The sequence below is a fragment of the Dromiciops gliroides genome, chromosome 4 (genome assembly GCF_019393635.1).
Source record: "Dromiciops gliroides isolate mDroGli1 chromosome 4, mDroGli1.pri, whole genome shotgun sequence".
Taxonomy (NCBI): Eukaryota; Metazoa; Chordata; class Mammalia; order Microbiotheria; family Microbiotheriidae; genus Dromiciops; species Dromiciops gliroides.
In genome coordinates, this window is record NC_057864.1 from 64,106,500 (window position 1) to 64,118,881 (window position 12,382).

At 38.7% G+C, this 12,382-nt stretch overlaps 1 protein-coding gene across 7 annotated transcripts in view; it reads left to right on the plus strand.

Moving 5' to 3' along the window:
- Nucleotides 1-12,382, plus strand: part of DNM3 (dynamin 3) — a 592,171-nt gene that overhangs the window by 555,133 nt on the left and 24,656 nt on the right. Inside the window, exon 22 of one of the 7 annotated variants that reach the window (XM_044000108.1) lies at nucleotides 2,643-3,273. The exons of the other annotated variants lie outside the window; for them this stretch is intronic. Within the exon in view, the coding sequence (XP_043856043.1) occupies nucleotides 2,643-2,661 (19 nt within the window). The 3' untranslated portion in view covers nucleotides 2,662-3,273. Of the gene's footprint in view, nucleotides 1-2,642; nucleotides 3,274-12,382 lie in introns of those variants that run through there. 7 annotated transcript variants of the gene reach the window in all.

A 12,382-nucleotide genomic window follows, 5' to 3' on the forward strand; every position in this document is an offset into this window, starting at 1 on the left:
TGTGCTTGCTGGCGGGGAACGGGATGGCTGGTGAAGGGGGTCATTGAGTTTAAAAGGCCCTCACTGGACAAACACAGAAGACTTAAAAGTTGCCATAAAAGAGAATTCTAGAATGGCCTCAGCATAGATCCACTGTAAGCTTATCTTAAGTTGTAGATAAATTCTCCGCCCCCCCCCCAAGTGCTTTGTTTTATTGGTCAACCAGAACACACAGTTAGCTTGAAGCCAAATCTTTTAATGAAATATCGTTGTCAGAAAAGAATCAAAATAATATTTTCCCATAAACCACGGGCTATTCTCCATTCTTTTAAAAAATTAAATTTATTATTTATTTTTAGCATCCATTTTAAAAAAATTTAGTAGGTTGCAGATAAATTCAATAGAGAACTTAACTCTAAAACAGAAATATAGTTGAATCAGGAAAGCACATTGTTTTTTGCTGAGGCTTCAAATTTACTCCCCAGTTTAGCAAGTGAAGATGAAAAGCCCTGTGAGGGGCTGAGTCACCTGAAAGAAAGAATATTTCAGTATTCTTATGCCCATTAAAAGTTTAGTGTTAGATGGAGTACTCTGACCGCATAACGTCTGTTTTTAATAAAAAGCCAGACCAGGAATCCTAGCAAATGCAGGCCAGAAAGGGGGTTTAAGATTTCAAAAAAAAAAAATAATAATAAGCTGAGGGATGTTCTTAAAACTTTACTAGTGTTTTATTTATTTATTTGGATGTTCTCTTTTTCCCTGATGGGTTTGCCACAATTTTCTCTACCTAAAAAAGAAAAAAAAAATTAAAGGCATAAGTGTTATTTTCCATCATATCAGGGACAATAGCAAGCTTACTCTACTGAAAAAGAAGTTTCATTTTTCAAGTTCTTTGCTACACTGAAAACCCTTTCTTCTAGTCTGTGTGAAACAGACACCCCTAAGGTGACAAGGCAACAGCAACACCTTCCTGTGCATTCCCCGCTGCCTTTAATATTGTTACAGAAGCAATAACTGAATCTTTAGAAGGCGGGCATTCGATGTGGGCTCCTGATTACTTACTTTACTTTTGGACAAGCCACCACTTTATTAGCAAGTTATGCCTTTTAAGAGAAAATATAACTTTATCAAGCCTTATTCAGACTTAATCAAGCTGCTTGCTGCAGTTTTCAAGAGTACATGAGTGTTTGGGGTTGGGGTGGGGCTGGGTGGGGGGGAGTTTCCTTCTTTTTCTTTTTTAAATTGCTTTCCATTTTAATGTACAGGAGAGGAAGGAGAGACGAGGGGGAGTGATTTTTGGCCCACTTTTCTTCTGCTTCTCAAGCTGTTTTGGTTTATGTACACTGGATTTTTCTGTGAGGAAGCTGAAACCGTTGCATGATGTGTGCTTGCTTTAATTAATCCCACCTGAATAGGGGAGAGTCTATCCCGACCAAGCTCCCGAATGTGGGTGCTGACTTAGTGAGTAAGTTGATTGTGCAGCGTCTCTGATTTGTAAAACATTGTCTGTTGCCAGGAGATCTGGCTTGTCCCCTCCCCCCTTCCCCCTAACTCTCCTCCAGCCAGGCTGGAGAAATCCAGCTGTATGCTTGCTCAGTGCCATGATCTTAAGCAGATCCAACTGCCTCGGTGGAGTCCCATTATGACCTTGTTCTCCTACTCGGAGATCAGAATCTTCATCACACACTAACTTTAGTTCTCAAATAGTTATTCTTGGTTACAGCCTCTTCAGATGAGTTCATTGGGCAGTTCGGCCTGGCCATTAACAGAACAAATTAACTGAATCAGAGTGTGTTTTTCCTGGCGAAAGCTGTCTCTGGCATTCACTCACTCACTGGCTTGTACTCTCTGCTCCTCTCCCTTTTCCTTGAACTAAGACGTTTTACCAGGATCTGAAGAGAAGGGTGGGGTATGATGGAGAGGGTCTCCGTCCAAGGATCTACTTCTTCATGGACCTCAGCACTCCCATTTCTATTTAGACCACATTAAAATAATAATAATAATAAGTGACCCACCTTCTTTGAACGGATCTTAGCCATCACTTCGCAGATCCTTTTCTAAGCATGGCTAAGTCAGACCATCTCAAAGGACTGACTCTCAAGTCCAATTCACTCTAGTTTATCCACACATACAACTACATAGAGCAGAGCCTTATCACTACTAATGGTGTCTAACCATTGAGGCTGATGACCAAATCATGCCCTGCATCTGATTTGTTCATATGACAGAACCACAGGCCCACATCAGAATGGCCCTTTGGTCCCGAGCTACCAAGTTTGAAGAGGAGAGCAAGCCCATTGCAAACTTCACTGAGCTAATTCACTTGGCATATTTGGTAAGGCGGCCTCCCTCCAGGCCCCCATACTCAGTCAATTATTCTTTAATCACGTAATCCCAGAGGAAATGTGATATAAGTACCTTTGAGGAGAAAACAAGGTATTAATAATGTTCCTTTCCCTACAGTAATGAACTCCAGTTGATTCGACCTGTGATTTGTTTTTCATCTTATTTAAAAGTTGCTTTAGTATTAATTCAGGTGGCATCTGATGACTGGAAATATCTCTTTTATGTAAGTTAACCATGGGTTTTAATGACAGTTTACATGAATTTGCTTTCACTTAGGGATAAGGTCTCCTTGTTTTGTTTGTTGTTTTTTTTTTCAGCCAGTCCCCCAAATTTTGAGTAAGGACAACCCCTCGATTCTTACGAACATGCCATTGCATCCTTAACATCAAGGTTTGGTACCATGGAGGATGAAGCTGGTGAACTTTAAAGTTGTTGGCTAAGGGACCAAGTCTGCTTCTGTGACTAGCCTGTGTTGATTCCTCCTCAATAGGTATACTGGAGTCATTCTTACTCCTCAGATCTCCACAGTTATGGCTTCTTGTAACAGTCTGTCGTCATCTGGACAAATGACGCATTCAGCTTGTGACTTCTAGTTTCAGTCAAGACCTTCCCACTTCCTTAGCCACTCTCCCTTTAAAAAAGAACAAAAGAAAAAGAAAAAAGAATTCCAATTGTTCAGATGGATATATATATTTTTTAAACCAAGTTAAACTTTAAAATAATTAATTAAAGACAAACAATGAGGTGGACCGGGTTCAGGAAGCCAACTTTGATTTTTTTTCTGTTTCTAATATTTAGGGAATGTCCACAAGATTATTATGTAACAGAATTTATGAGACCCTGCTTCTAACAGTATTGCTAGCTTAGCATTAGATAGTACTATCATTTAGGGCCCTATACAACTCAATATACTGGTTCATAAAGAGAGAACGGCCAATTTAGTTTCCTCTCCTTTAGGCACTCAGGGAAACCTCCCTCTCACATTCTAGTATGGCTGTCATTCCCAATATGTGACATCAGCCTAGGTGACCAGATGCCTAATTTCAGGCTTTCCCATTTCAGTTCTTAGTTTCAAAACTTGTTTCAGTCAAAGTAAAATGAGTTTGGTGGTTTCCTTCTTGGGCCTAGAGAACTTTCCACTTTCCATAAACATCTCCATCCTGCCACAAATCAGAATGAGACACTGCTCACGAGAGGCCCAGGAATAGAACTACAAGTTTGGGGGAGATCAGAATTGGGGAGTATTGGCAGATCGCAGAGGTAGACTATTTCCCCAGTGTTTTTAAAGGGCTTTGCTACATGGTTTTTCCATACACCAAATGTTGAGAGTGAAGCTGGGAATAAGAGATGACAAAACTATATAGTTTGCTTTTTACATGCATCAAAGCACAAGTCGTGTAAATGCAGTCAGGCAACTGGGGGTATAACAATATGCCCTTGTTAGCTCAGAGGTAGCTGGCATGGGGTTAACTAAACAGAACTACTTCCGTGTTCCATGACAAGAAATAGCAAATAGCCCTTTCATTGTTCTCTTTAGGGGCTCTGAAATGCTAGCTTCCACAAAGGGAGGGAAAGCCTTTCCAGAGGTTAAGTATTCCTAGCCTTGCCCTAGGTCTCACCTGATTGATAGAGGAAGACAGCCAAGGCAGAAGTCTGGCACAGGAATCAGTGACCAGTAGAATATGCTATAGTCAAAGATTTATTGTTTTCCCTGTGGCCAGTCAGCAGCAAATTGTCACCAGTTGAAATCTGCTGAATGTTCCTATACACAAGTTAATGTCAGATTAAAAATAAAAGGCTAGATTGTAAGTCAATGTGTACTGTGGTGGACGTGTCCTACAATGTGATTGCCACAGTTTCATTGGGGTTTTTTCTCTCTCACTGCTACAAATGAATGAATTTACAGTTAGGCATTCTGTTCTAGCCAGTTAGAGCTAGCTGTTATCCAATGAGTTTTTCCAAAACTTCAAAGTTTCATGGCATGCTGAATTGTAGCCCTCCATCCCTTAAATTCCATCCAACTACCAAGCTCCCAGAATGAGCAGGCAGCGCAGTCTCCCTTCTTTATGAGTTATCGTTTATTATGAAAAATTAGAAGCAAAATGTAAATAATGCTTACCGCCGTTGCTTTAACCAATAACGACCAGGAAATTCAAAATGAAAGTTTAAATGCTGGATCCTTCCCTCAAAGCCCTATGTCTTTAGGTGCCTACCTCCAGCAAGAAAAGGGTTTAAAAAGGAGCTGCGGGCTTGGTGGCTTTTGTCTGCTTGTCACAATCTTATAGCTGTCTAAATGGAGAACTTTAAAATAGTTGACATCGAAAGCCCTTGGCTTGCTCATGTCTACATATAGTTAGTTTCCTCTGTGGGTGTGTCTGGGTCTAAACACATATTTACACCCTTTGGTTGCCAGATAAAATCCACCTAGCTTCCAGAATCACGTGGCCCCAAATAATTTAGTACTTTTTGCTCTGGCCAGTGTTTAGAGGGGAGGGGAGCGGGTAAAGCTTGAGAGAGCTGACTGTGTATTGATGCCAAATTACTAGCAATTGGATGAGGGTGAGGGTCACATGGCTCCATGATCCAAAATTAGAAAAGTTTCTGTAGAGGGCAAGTCTGAAGCCACAAGGTATTTAGGCAACTTCCCAGTGTAGGCGATGCTGTAACTTGGTGTGACCCTTGTTCTTTCCTTTTGGCTGCTCTTCAGACATCACAGCCACAGGGTGTACAAAAACTACAAAGAAGGAGTGCTTGAAACTGGTGAATTAAAAAACAAAACAAAACAACCTGCTCCCACAAACATCAATAAATATCCAGTGTTGTTTAAGGAGAAGCAAAAGTATTAAGAGTTTTATTATTCACTTTTACTATAGGAAGAATGCCCCCATCTCAGCTGCTCAGAAAGGCCAGTACCTCAAATTCTCAACTGTTCAACCTAAACAGGAAAAGCTTTGACCCAGATTTTCCCCAAGACATAAAGAGTTTTTAGTCTATGAGAATGCAGCATCTTTTAAATTATGTCAGACACTGAAAAAAGTACCAAGAATATTTTCTAATTATTCTAATATAAATCCAATAGGGGGTTGTAATGGATGAGAAATGTAAAACTCCATCCCTTACCTGTCCTTTGATGGACAGATCAGTCAAAAGTAATACAGGTCAAATGTGTGGCAGAGAAAGAGGGAGAAGAATAAACAAAGTAACTGGGTACTAATGACTGGATAATCAACTACTCACTGGTCCTGAGTGTTTTAGGTTTGCAAATCACTGGCCTTACAACCACTTTACCAAATACCACCCTTCCCCTCCCCTCTTAGAGTCTGTAATTTCACTGGAGGAGGATGCTCCCTCTTTCCAAGAAGATTCCCATTTCTCCCTAACTTTAGAGTCCTGAGCATTGCCTGGGGACCATGAGAGGAGAAGCTTTGGTCTAGGACTCTCAGTCAATGTGTATGAGGAGGAGGGTGGATGGTAGGGACATTTCCGGGTACTTTGCTATCTCTGTGATTCCAAGAGAAGCTTCATTCAAATTGTGAGAACGTTGGTTATCACCTCATATATCTATAGTACCTGATATTTTCAAAGCACTTTCCTCACAATGTCTGGAAGATGAGTGTTAGTATCCTTAAAGCCCATTCTACACTGTATACAATTGTGTTGATGCATTTTGAAATTATTTTCAAAATCAATTTTGAAAGTGACTGATCTTTTTCTCAAAGTTTGAAGTCAAGGCACTGTGGCAATTGAATATCCACATGCCTACCATTATTCATTCCTTTATGTTAGTAAATGAAAAAAATGTAGAAACTGAACAAAAGAATTACCACTACTATTTGTAAGGACCAAGAGAAATTTCTCCTTTTATCAGTGATGGGAAATATAAAATAAGTTGAAATAAAGAAACTTTATTAGAGAAAAATTTTAAATTACTGATTGCTTTGGGAGGTGGACAATTAAGGAAGCATTAGTGCATGTGTTTAGTGGAAGAATCGCTGCAGTACAGTAATTTCCTATTGCCTCCCTGATCCCTAAAAATCCCAGAAGCATAATTTGGAACTGGGAGGGATTTTAGAGATCACCCAGTCCAATCCTCTTGTTTTGTAGATGAGGAAACTGAAACTCCCCCAACAGAGAAGTGACTCTCCCAAGATCACGCAGCTAGTCAGCAATAGAATCAGAATTGGAAAATAAGTCTCTCTGACTTTAATCCCGGGGCTTTCTGCACTGGACCATCCTGCTTCCAATATACTGACCGTACATTTCAGTTTTTCAGACTATATAAATAGACTTTTTCAGTCATCTTGAGAGTATTGTATAATTTTTTCAAACTATAACATTCTCATTTTAAGAAAAAGATATTACATCAATAATAAATGTACTTGAATAGAGTTTCCCCATTCCTTCTCAAACTTTTTTTTTTTTTGGTGAGGCGATTGGGGTTAAGTGACTTGCCCAGGGTCACACAGCTAGTAAGTGTGTAAAGTGTCTGAGGCCGGATTTGAACTCAGGTCCTCCTGAATCCAGGGCTGGTGCTGTATCCACTGTGCCACCTAGCTGCCCCCCCCTTCAAACTTTGGTTATGTGACCAAATGCTTCAATTTTATTTTATTTTATTTTTTACTATGTAGGTAAGATCGTTTGCCTCCATACTGTTGCTTAATTAATATTTATTCAGCAGTTACAACATTCTAATTGCTTACAAAACCTCTAACCTCAGTCCTAAGGAGCTAATGCTCTTAAACATGGAGGCTTTACTTTCCCTAAATCCCTATGTCTTTCCTTCCTACAATGAAATGCTGAAAACCAATCTAGGATTTCACTAGTTTTCTTGAAAGCCACAATAGGTATATGAAATAAGAGGTCCCCAGTGGATCTCCAGAATTTACAAATGCATCCCCACAATATTGAAAATTTTCAATGTTTTATTATAGCTACCTTTAAAGTCCTTATTTCTTTATTTTTGTCTGTTTCTTATTCACCCACTCTATAAGAATATATAGTTTTTTTAAATGGTGCATAAAGATTTGAGAAAAGACTAAGAAGTGATTACAGAGATCATGGGTCAGTTGTCTCCAATGTCAGGGGCAGTACTTGAGAATGTTCTCCTGCAGTCATTCTTCACTCCACCTCCCCACTTCTTTCCTTCCCAGTTCTTTTCTTCTTTGTACCTCAATTCAGCAGCACTTTCTAGAACTCTGGATCCCATTCTCTTTTCCGTTAGTTACTCATGTTAGGCACCTGCCTTCTAGCTTTGGGCAGACAAGTACAATGAGGTAATGAGAGGAAGAAAATGTCATCTCTTTTTGGCTTCATGTAACATCCACCATTATTCAAAACAGGACTTGGTTGTCAGGCCTTGTCCAAAATTGCTTTGAGATCTGTTGACCAGAGGTACTCCAGTAGAGTCAAGAAGTAATCATGCAGGGCAGCTAGGTGACATAGTGGATGGAACACCAGCCTTGGATTCAGGAGGACCTGAGTTCAGGTACGGCCTCAGACATTTAACACTTACTAGCTATGTGACCCTGGGCAAGTCACTTAGCCCCAATTGCCTCACCAAAAAAAAAAGAAAAAGAAAAAGAAAAAAAAGAAAAAAAATATAAAGAAAGAAATAATCATGCAGCATAATTGTGCTCTTCTTGAAAACTAGAAATTTACCTTATACTCTACACTTACTTTAGACATAGAGAGATTATATTATATTATTAAATTTCCTATCTCTATTTCATCTGTTCTTATTATCTGACCTTTTTTATCACATCAATGATGTTTAAGAAAAGGTATGTGTGCAAGATGTGAGAGAAAATGCAAGCCTTTTATTTCTAAATGTTTTTGGCTTCTCCCTGCCAAAGTGCAGCAGTTATCTCATCAAGGGCTTCCCGTGGTCACTGTAGCAATGTTTTTCTGAAAGCATATTTTGTGGCACATAGCTCCAGAATGATGGCAGCTTTTGTTAAGGGAGATGCCTGAAAGGCTCCCATATGGTTTTCATCGATTCTGCAGTCTAGACTTGCTTTATTTAGTGACTTTAGGCCTGAACTGGTAGAGTTTTTGTAGGCGCTTTTATTAAAACAACTACTAAAAACGTGTATGTGTTATTAAATATAAAACAAAAGGTTTAACTTCTTGTTAGAGTCCTGGGTCTAGAGCAAGGATGATGGTTGAAAATTTATCACATTTGCACTACTGCTCTTCTTCCCTACACACAGCAACCCACCCATCACTTACTCTCTCACAAAATTGTAAACGTAGAAAAGATAGGGAACATCAATAACAGTTGCATTCATACGATCGATAACCATTTTCTTTGGTGAATTCTTTGTGACTGAGCCGATGGTTGTTAGTTAGAACCTCTGATTCCTTCTCCAGACTCTTTACATGACCCTAGGGACATATGATCCCTGCCCTTTTAGCACTAACTTTTACAAACATAGTATTTCCTTTTCAAAAAAAAGAAAGAAAGAAAGAAAGAAAGAAAGAAAGAAAGAAAGAAAGAAAGAAAGAAAGAAAGAAAGAAAGAAAGAAAGAAAGAAAGAAAGAAAGAAAGAAAGAAAGAGAGGCCAGCCACTAAGTAAATGGACTTGAATTCTCCAGAGTTCAGAAGTGCCTTTGCCACATGTTGAAAATTTCGTTTTCAAAGACTGTTTTTGAGTCTTTTTCTGACTAAGAAATTACTTAGAGGCAGCATGACATTATCAGAAAGAAAAAACACTACTTATATTTCTGCCCATAAATTGGCCTTTTGCTCCTCAGTAACAGCTAACACAGAAAATCCAATCCTAATCTGACTACATCAGAAAGAACTTCATGGAGGCAGAGAAAATGTGGGCCATTCTGTCTCTACCAATATCATTGCTTGGTTTTGGACTAAACATTTAATTGAGCTTAGTCACATATTTACTCATTGACATGGCAGCAAAGCAAGGCACACAGCCTTTCTGTTTGTTTTTCTGTTTGCTTTGGGGGGAAAAGTCTTTGAAAAATCTCTTATGCAGCATGTTAGAACTCCCCCTGCTGGAAAATTTTGAAATTAATGGAATTTCTTTAGAAAATAATCCCCAAAACCTGGTTCTGACCAAAATTCCATTTTGATTATTAGAATGATGCCTCTTTTGATCAATGGAATTTTCAAAACCACCAGATGGAAAGACCATTGGGTTAAGGGTCAGAAGCCTGGGACTTGACTCCTGCCTCTGCCACTTATTAGCTGAATGACCTGCATAAATACAATGTTAGTTCATGGGCCCAGTCCCAGTACTGATCAGCAAGGAAGCTTTAACTTGCTCGATTTTCCCAAATTGGGCAGCCTGCTGGCGCTCTGACCCCAGAGCTTCACCATGTTAGTGCTAAATTTCGAATGGACACCCCAATCAGAACTCCTAAGCTTAATCAATCCACCAGCCTCAGCCTCTCCCAGTAGCAGGAGTCACAGGCATGTACCACCACACCGAAATATGTTGTATTTTACTGGGTGATCATTATTCTCTCAAAAAGGTAGGAATTAAAATGTTAACTTTACTCAAAAAGTGACGTTTATAGCCTCACTATTCTCAAATGCCTACCACTCCCACTTGATGCAACATAGACATTCACTCTTTCCACATTCGCCATGTCCCCTAACTCAGTTTAATTGCTGACTCCTGGGCCTAGGTTCACAGATAGCTTTTTTCACCAACTTTCCCTTTTTCTTTCGTCTTCCTGACATTAGGTTGTCAAAAAATATTCATCTTTTCAAGATGTTGGCCTTTTCCAATGATACACATACCTTATTTCTCGGTGTCCAGAAACTACAGCTAAATCTACCAACCATCAAGAAGCGTTAATTGTCTACTGTGTGCCAGGCAGTGTGCTAGGTACTAGGTGTACAAAGACAATAAAAGAAGCAATGCCCACTTGCAAGGAGTATGCACTCTAAGGAGGGAAGAGGAGCAGACACCTAAGTCTATACAGAATAAATAGAAAGAAAAAACACACAAATGAATACAAAGTAATTAAATAGAATGTATTCTGAGCAGGAAGGCATTAGTGCTGAAGGGATCAGAAAAGGCTTCATTCACGAAGAGGGTGGTGCTTGAGCTGCATTTTAAAAGGAGGCATTCTGGGAGGCTGAGGTGAAGGGAGAGTGTGTTCCAAGCACTGGGGACAGTCAGTCCACATGCACAGACATGAGAGATGGAAGATCCTCTGTAGGGAGTAGAAAGAAAGGCAGTTTGGCTGTACCTCCTCATGTAGGAGGGAGAATCATGTCCAAATGAGCCTGAAGAAATGGGCTGGGGGCAAAGTTATTAAGGGATAGCATTGTCTAAAACCTCCTTTCAGGTAGATTGCACTCTGGAAATGACTCATTCTGGAAATGGAGATCATCCATAGCATCCGAACACCTCCCTACACTCTCTTCCCAGGAGTCTCAGGAAGAACAATAATGCATTCTTCTACTAGAAAGCCACTTAAGCAAACTCTTAAGGATCACCAGAAAGATCTCCACTAGCCAAAAAGCTTTATGACTACCGCAATCTTCCTAGATGATTCAGGTGTTGTGTTACTTTAAAAAAAATCCTATCTAAATAAGATTATCAGATTTGGGGTTCTTTTGTTTTTTCATTGTTTTTTGGTTTTGTTTTTGCAAATCTGGTCATTTTGCCATTGCTTAACACAATTATTTCATTGATATCTATCTTCGCCTTTGAAGTACTGACAATAATAGCTCCTAATACTTAGGCTTTAACTTTCTCTTGAATCTACTCTTTTTCCTATTGACTTTCTCACAAACCCACTCTGTTCTCTAGGTTCTTTATACCAATGATCTCTAAAACATTTAAATATAATAGAGGAGTTATCTCTTGTACAATGTATGTATAATATACATTATATAAAATATGTTATATATATATACATATTATACTAAAGTCCTTTCTATCCCCAATGCATCTTTTATAAATATGAATTTTTTTATATTCCTCATATTCTTGAAGTAGGACATACCTGTATTCATAAAATAATAATAATAAATAATAATATAGATATGGGTTAACTTGTCATCGGTGACCAAAATTTATCCCTGTATTAGACCACTTTTGATTTGTTTTATAGCTCTCCTCCACCATAAAACCCTCCATTCTAGTCAAGATGAATTCAGTTGTGCATTACTCTGCAGAATGTTTTAACTGAGCATACATAATTCTAGTGACTTCCCTCTCTTAATTATTTCCCACTTATCTATAATAGTTGGTAGGTATTTGTTTGCTTCTTGTCTTCTCCATTACATTGTGAGTTCTTTGGGACCAAGGACTGTCTTTTGACCCTTTTATATCACCAATGCTTAGCATGGCACCTGGTACCTAGTAGGTACTTAATAAATGTTTATTGCCTGAATTACTAGATAGCCTGGGTAAATTATATTTTAAGTTGGCCCTTCCCAACAATCAAACTAGTGATACCATCTTTCTAGCCCTATGAAAGGGATCCAAGTCAGATATTCATACAAATGTGCAAAATGGATAACAAGGTAATTTATGTACCACAAATTCCAAAGACCAACTGTTGTTATGTACAGGAAATTAAGTGATCACACAGTCAAAGAAATCAGAACAGTTCTTTCTTTATGGAAGTATGTTCCTGAAAAGCCAGTTTGCAGAAATTATACCATATTATACCAATGATTTACATTATAAAATCAGATATGTGTTACTATGGAGGAAAACATTTTGGTCCCAAGATAGAATAAGAATCACAAACTTTTTTTTTTTTAGTGAGGCAATTAGGGTTAAGTAACTTGCTCAGGGTCACACAGCTAGTAAATGTTAAGTGTCTGAGGCCAGATTTGAACTCAGGTACTCCTGACTCCAGGGCTGGTGCTCTATCCACTGTGCCACCTAGCTGCCCCAAGAATCACAAACTTTTAAAAGCAGCTATTAAATGGGAAAATTATAATTTTCTAATAAAATTGAGGACTTAAATTCCCATTCCTAAATTTTATTTGGAAGCTGGCTATAAGACTTTTTAGACAAATAATGGTAAGGATGTGCAATACCTAACTGAAAAATTGACTATAAATAAA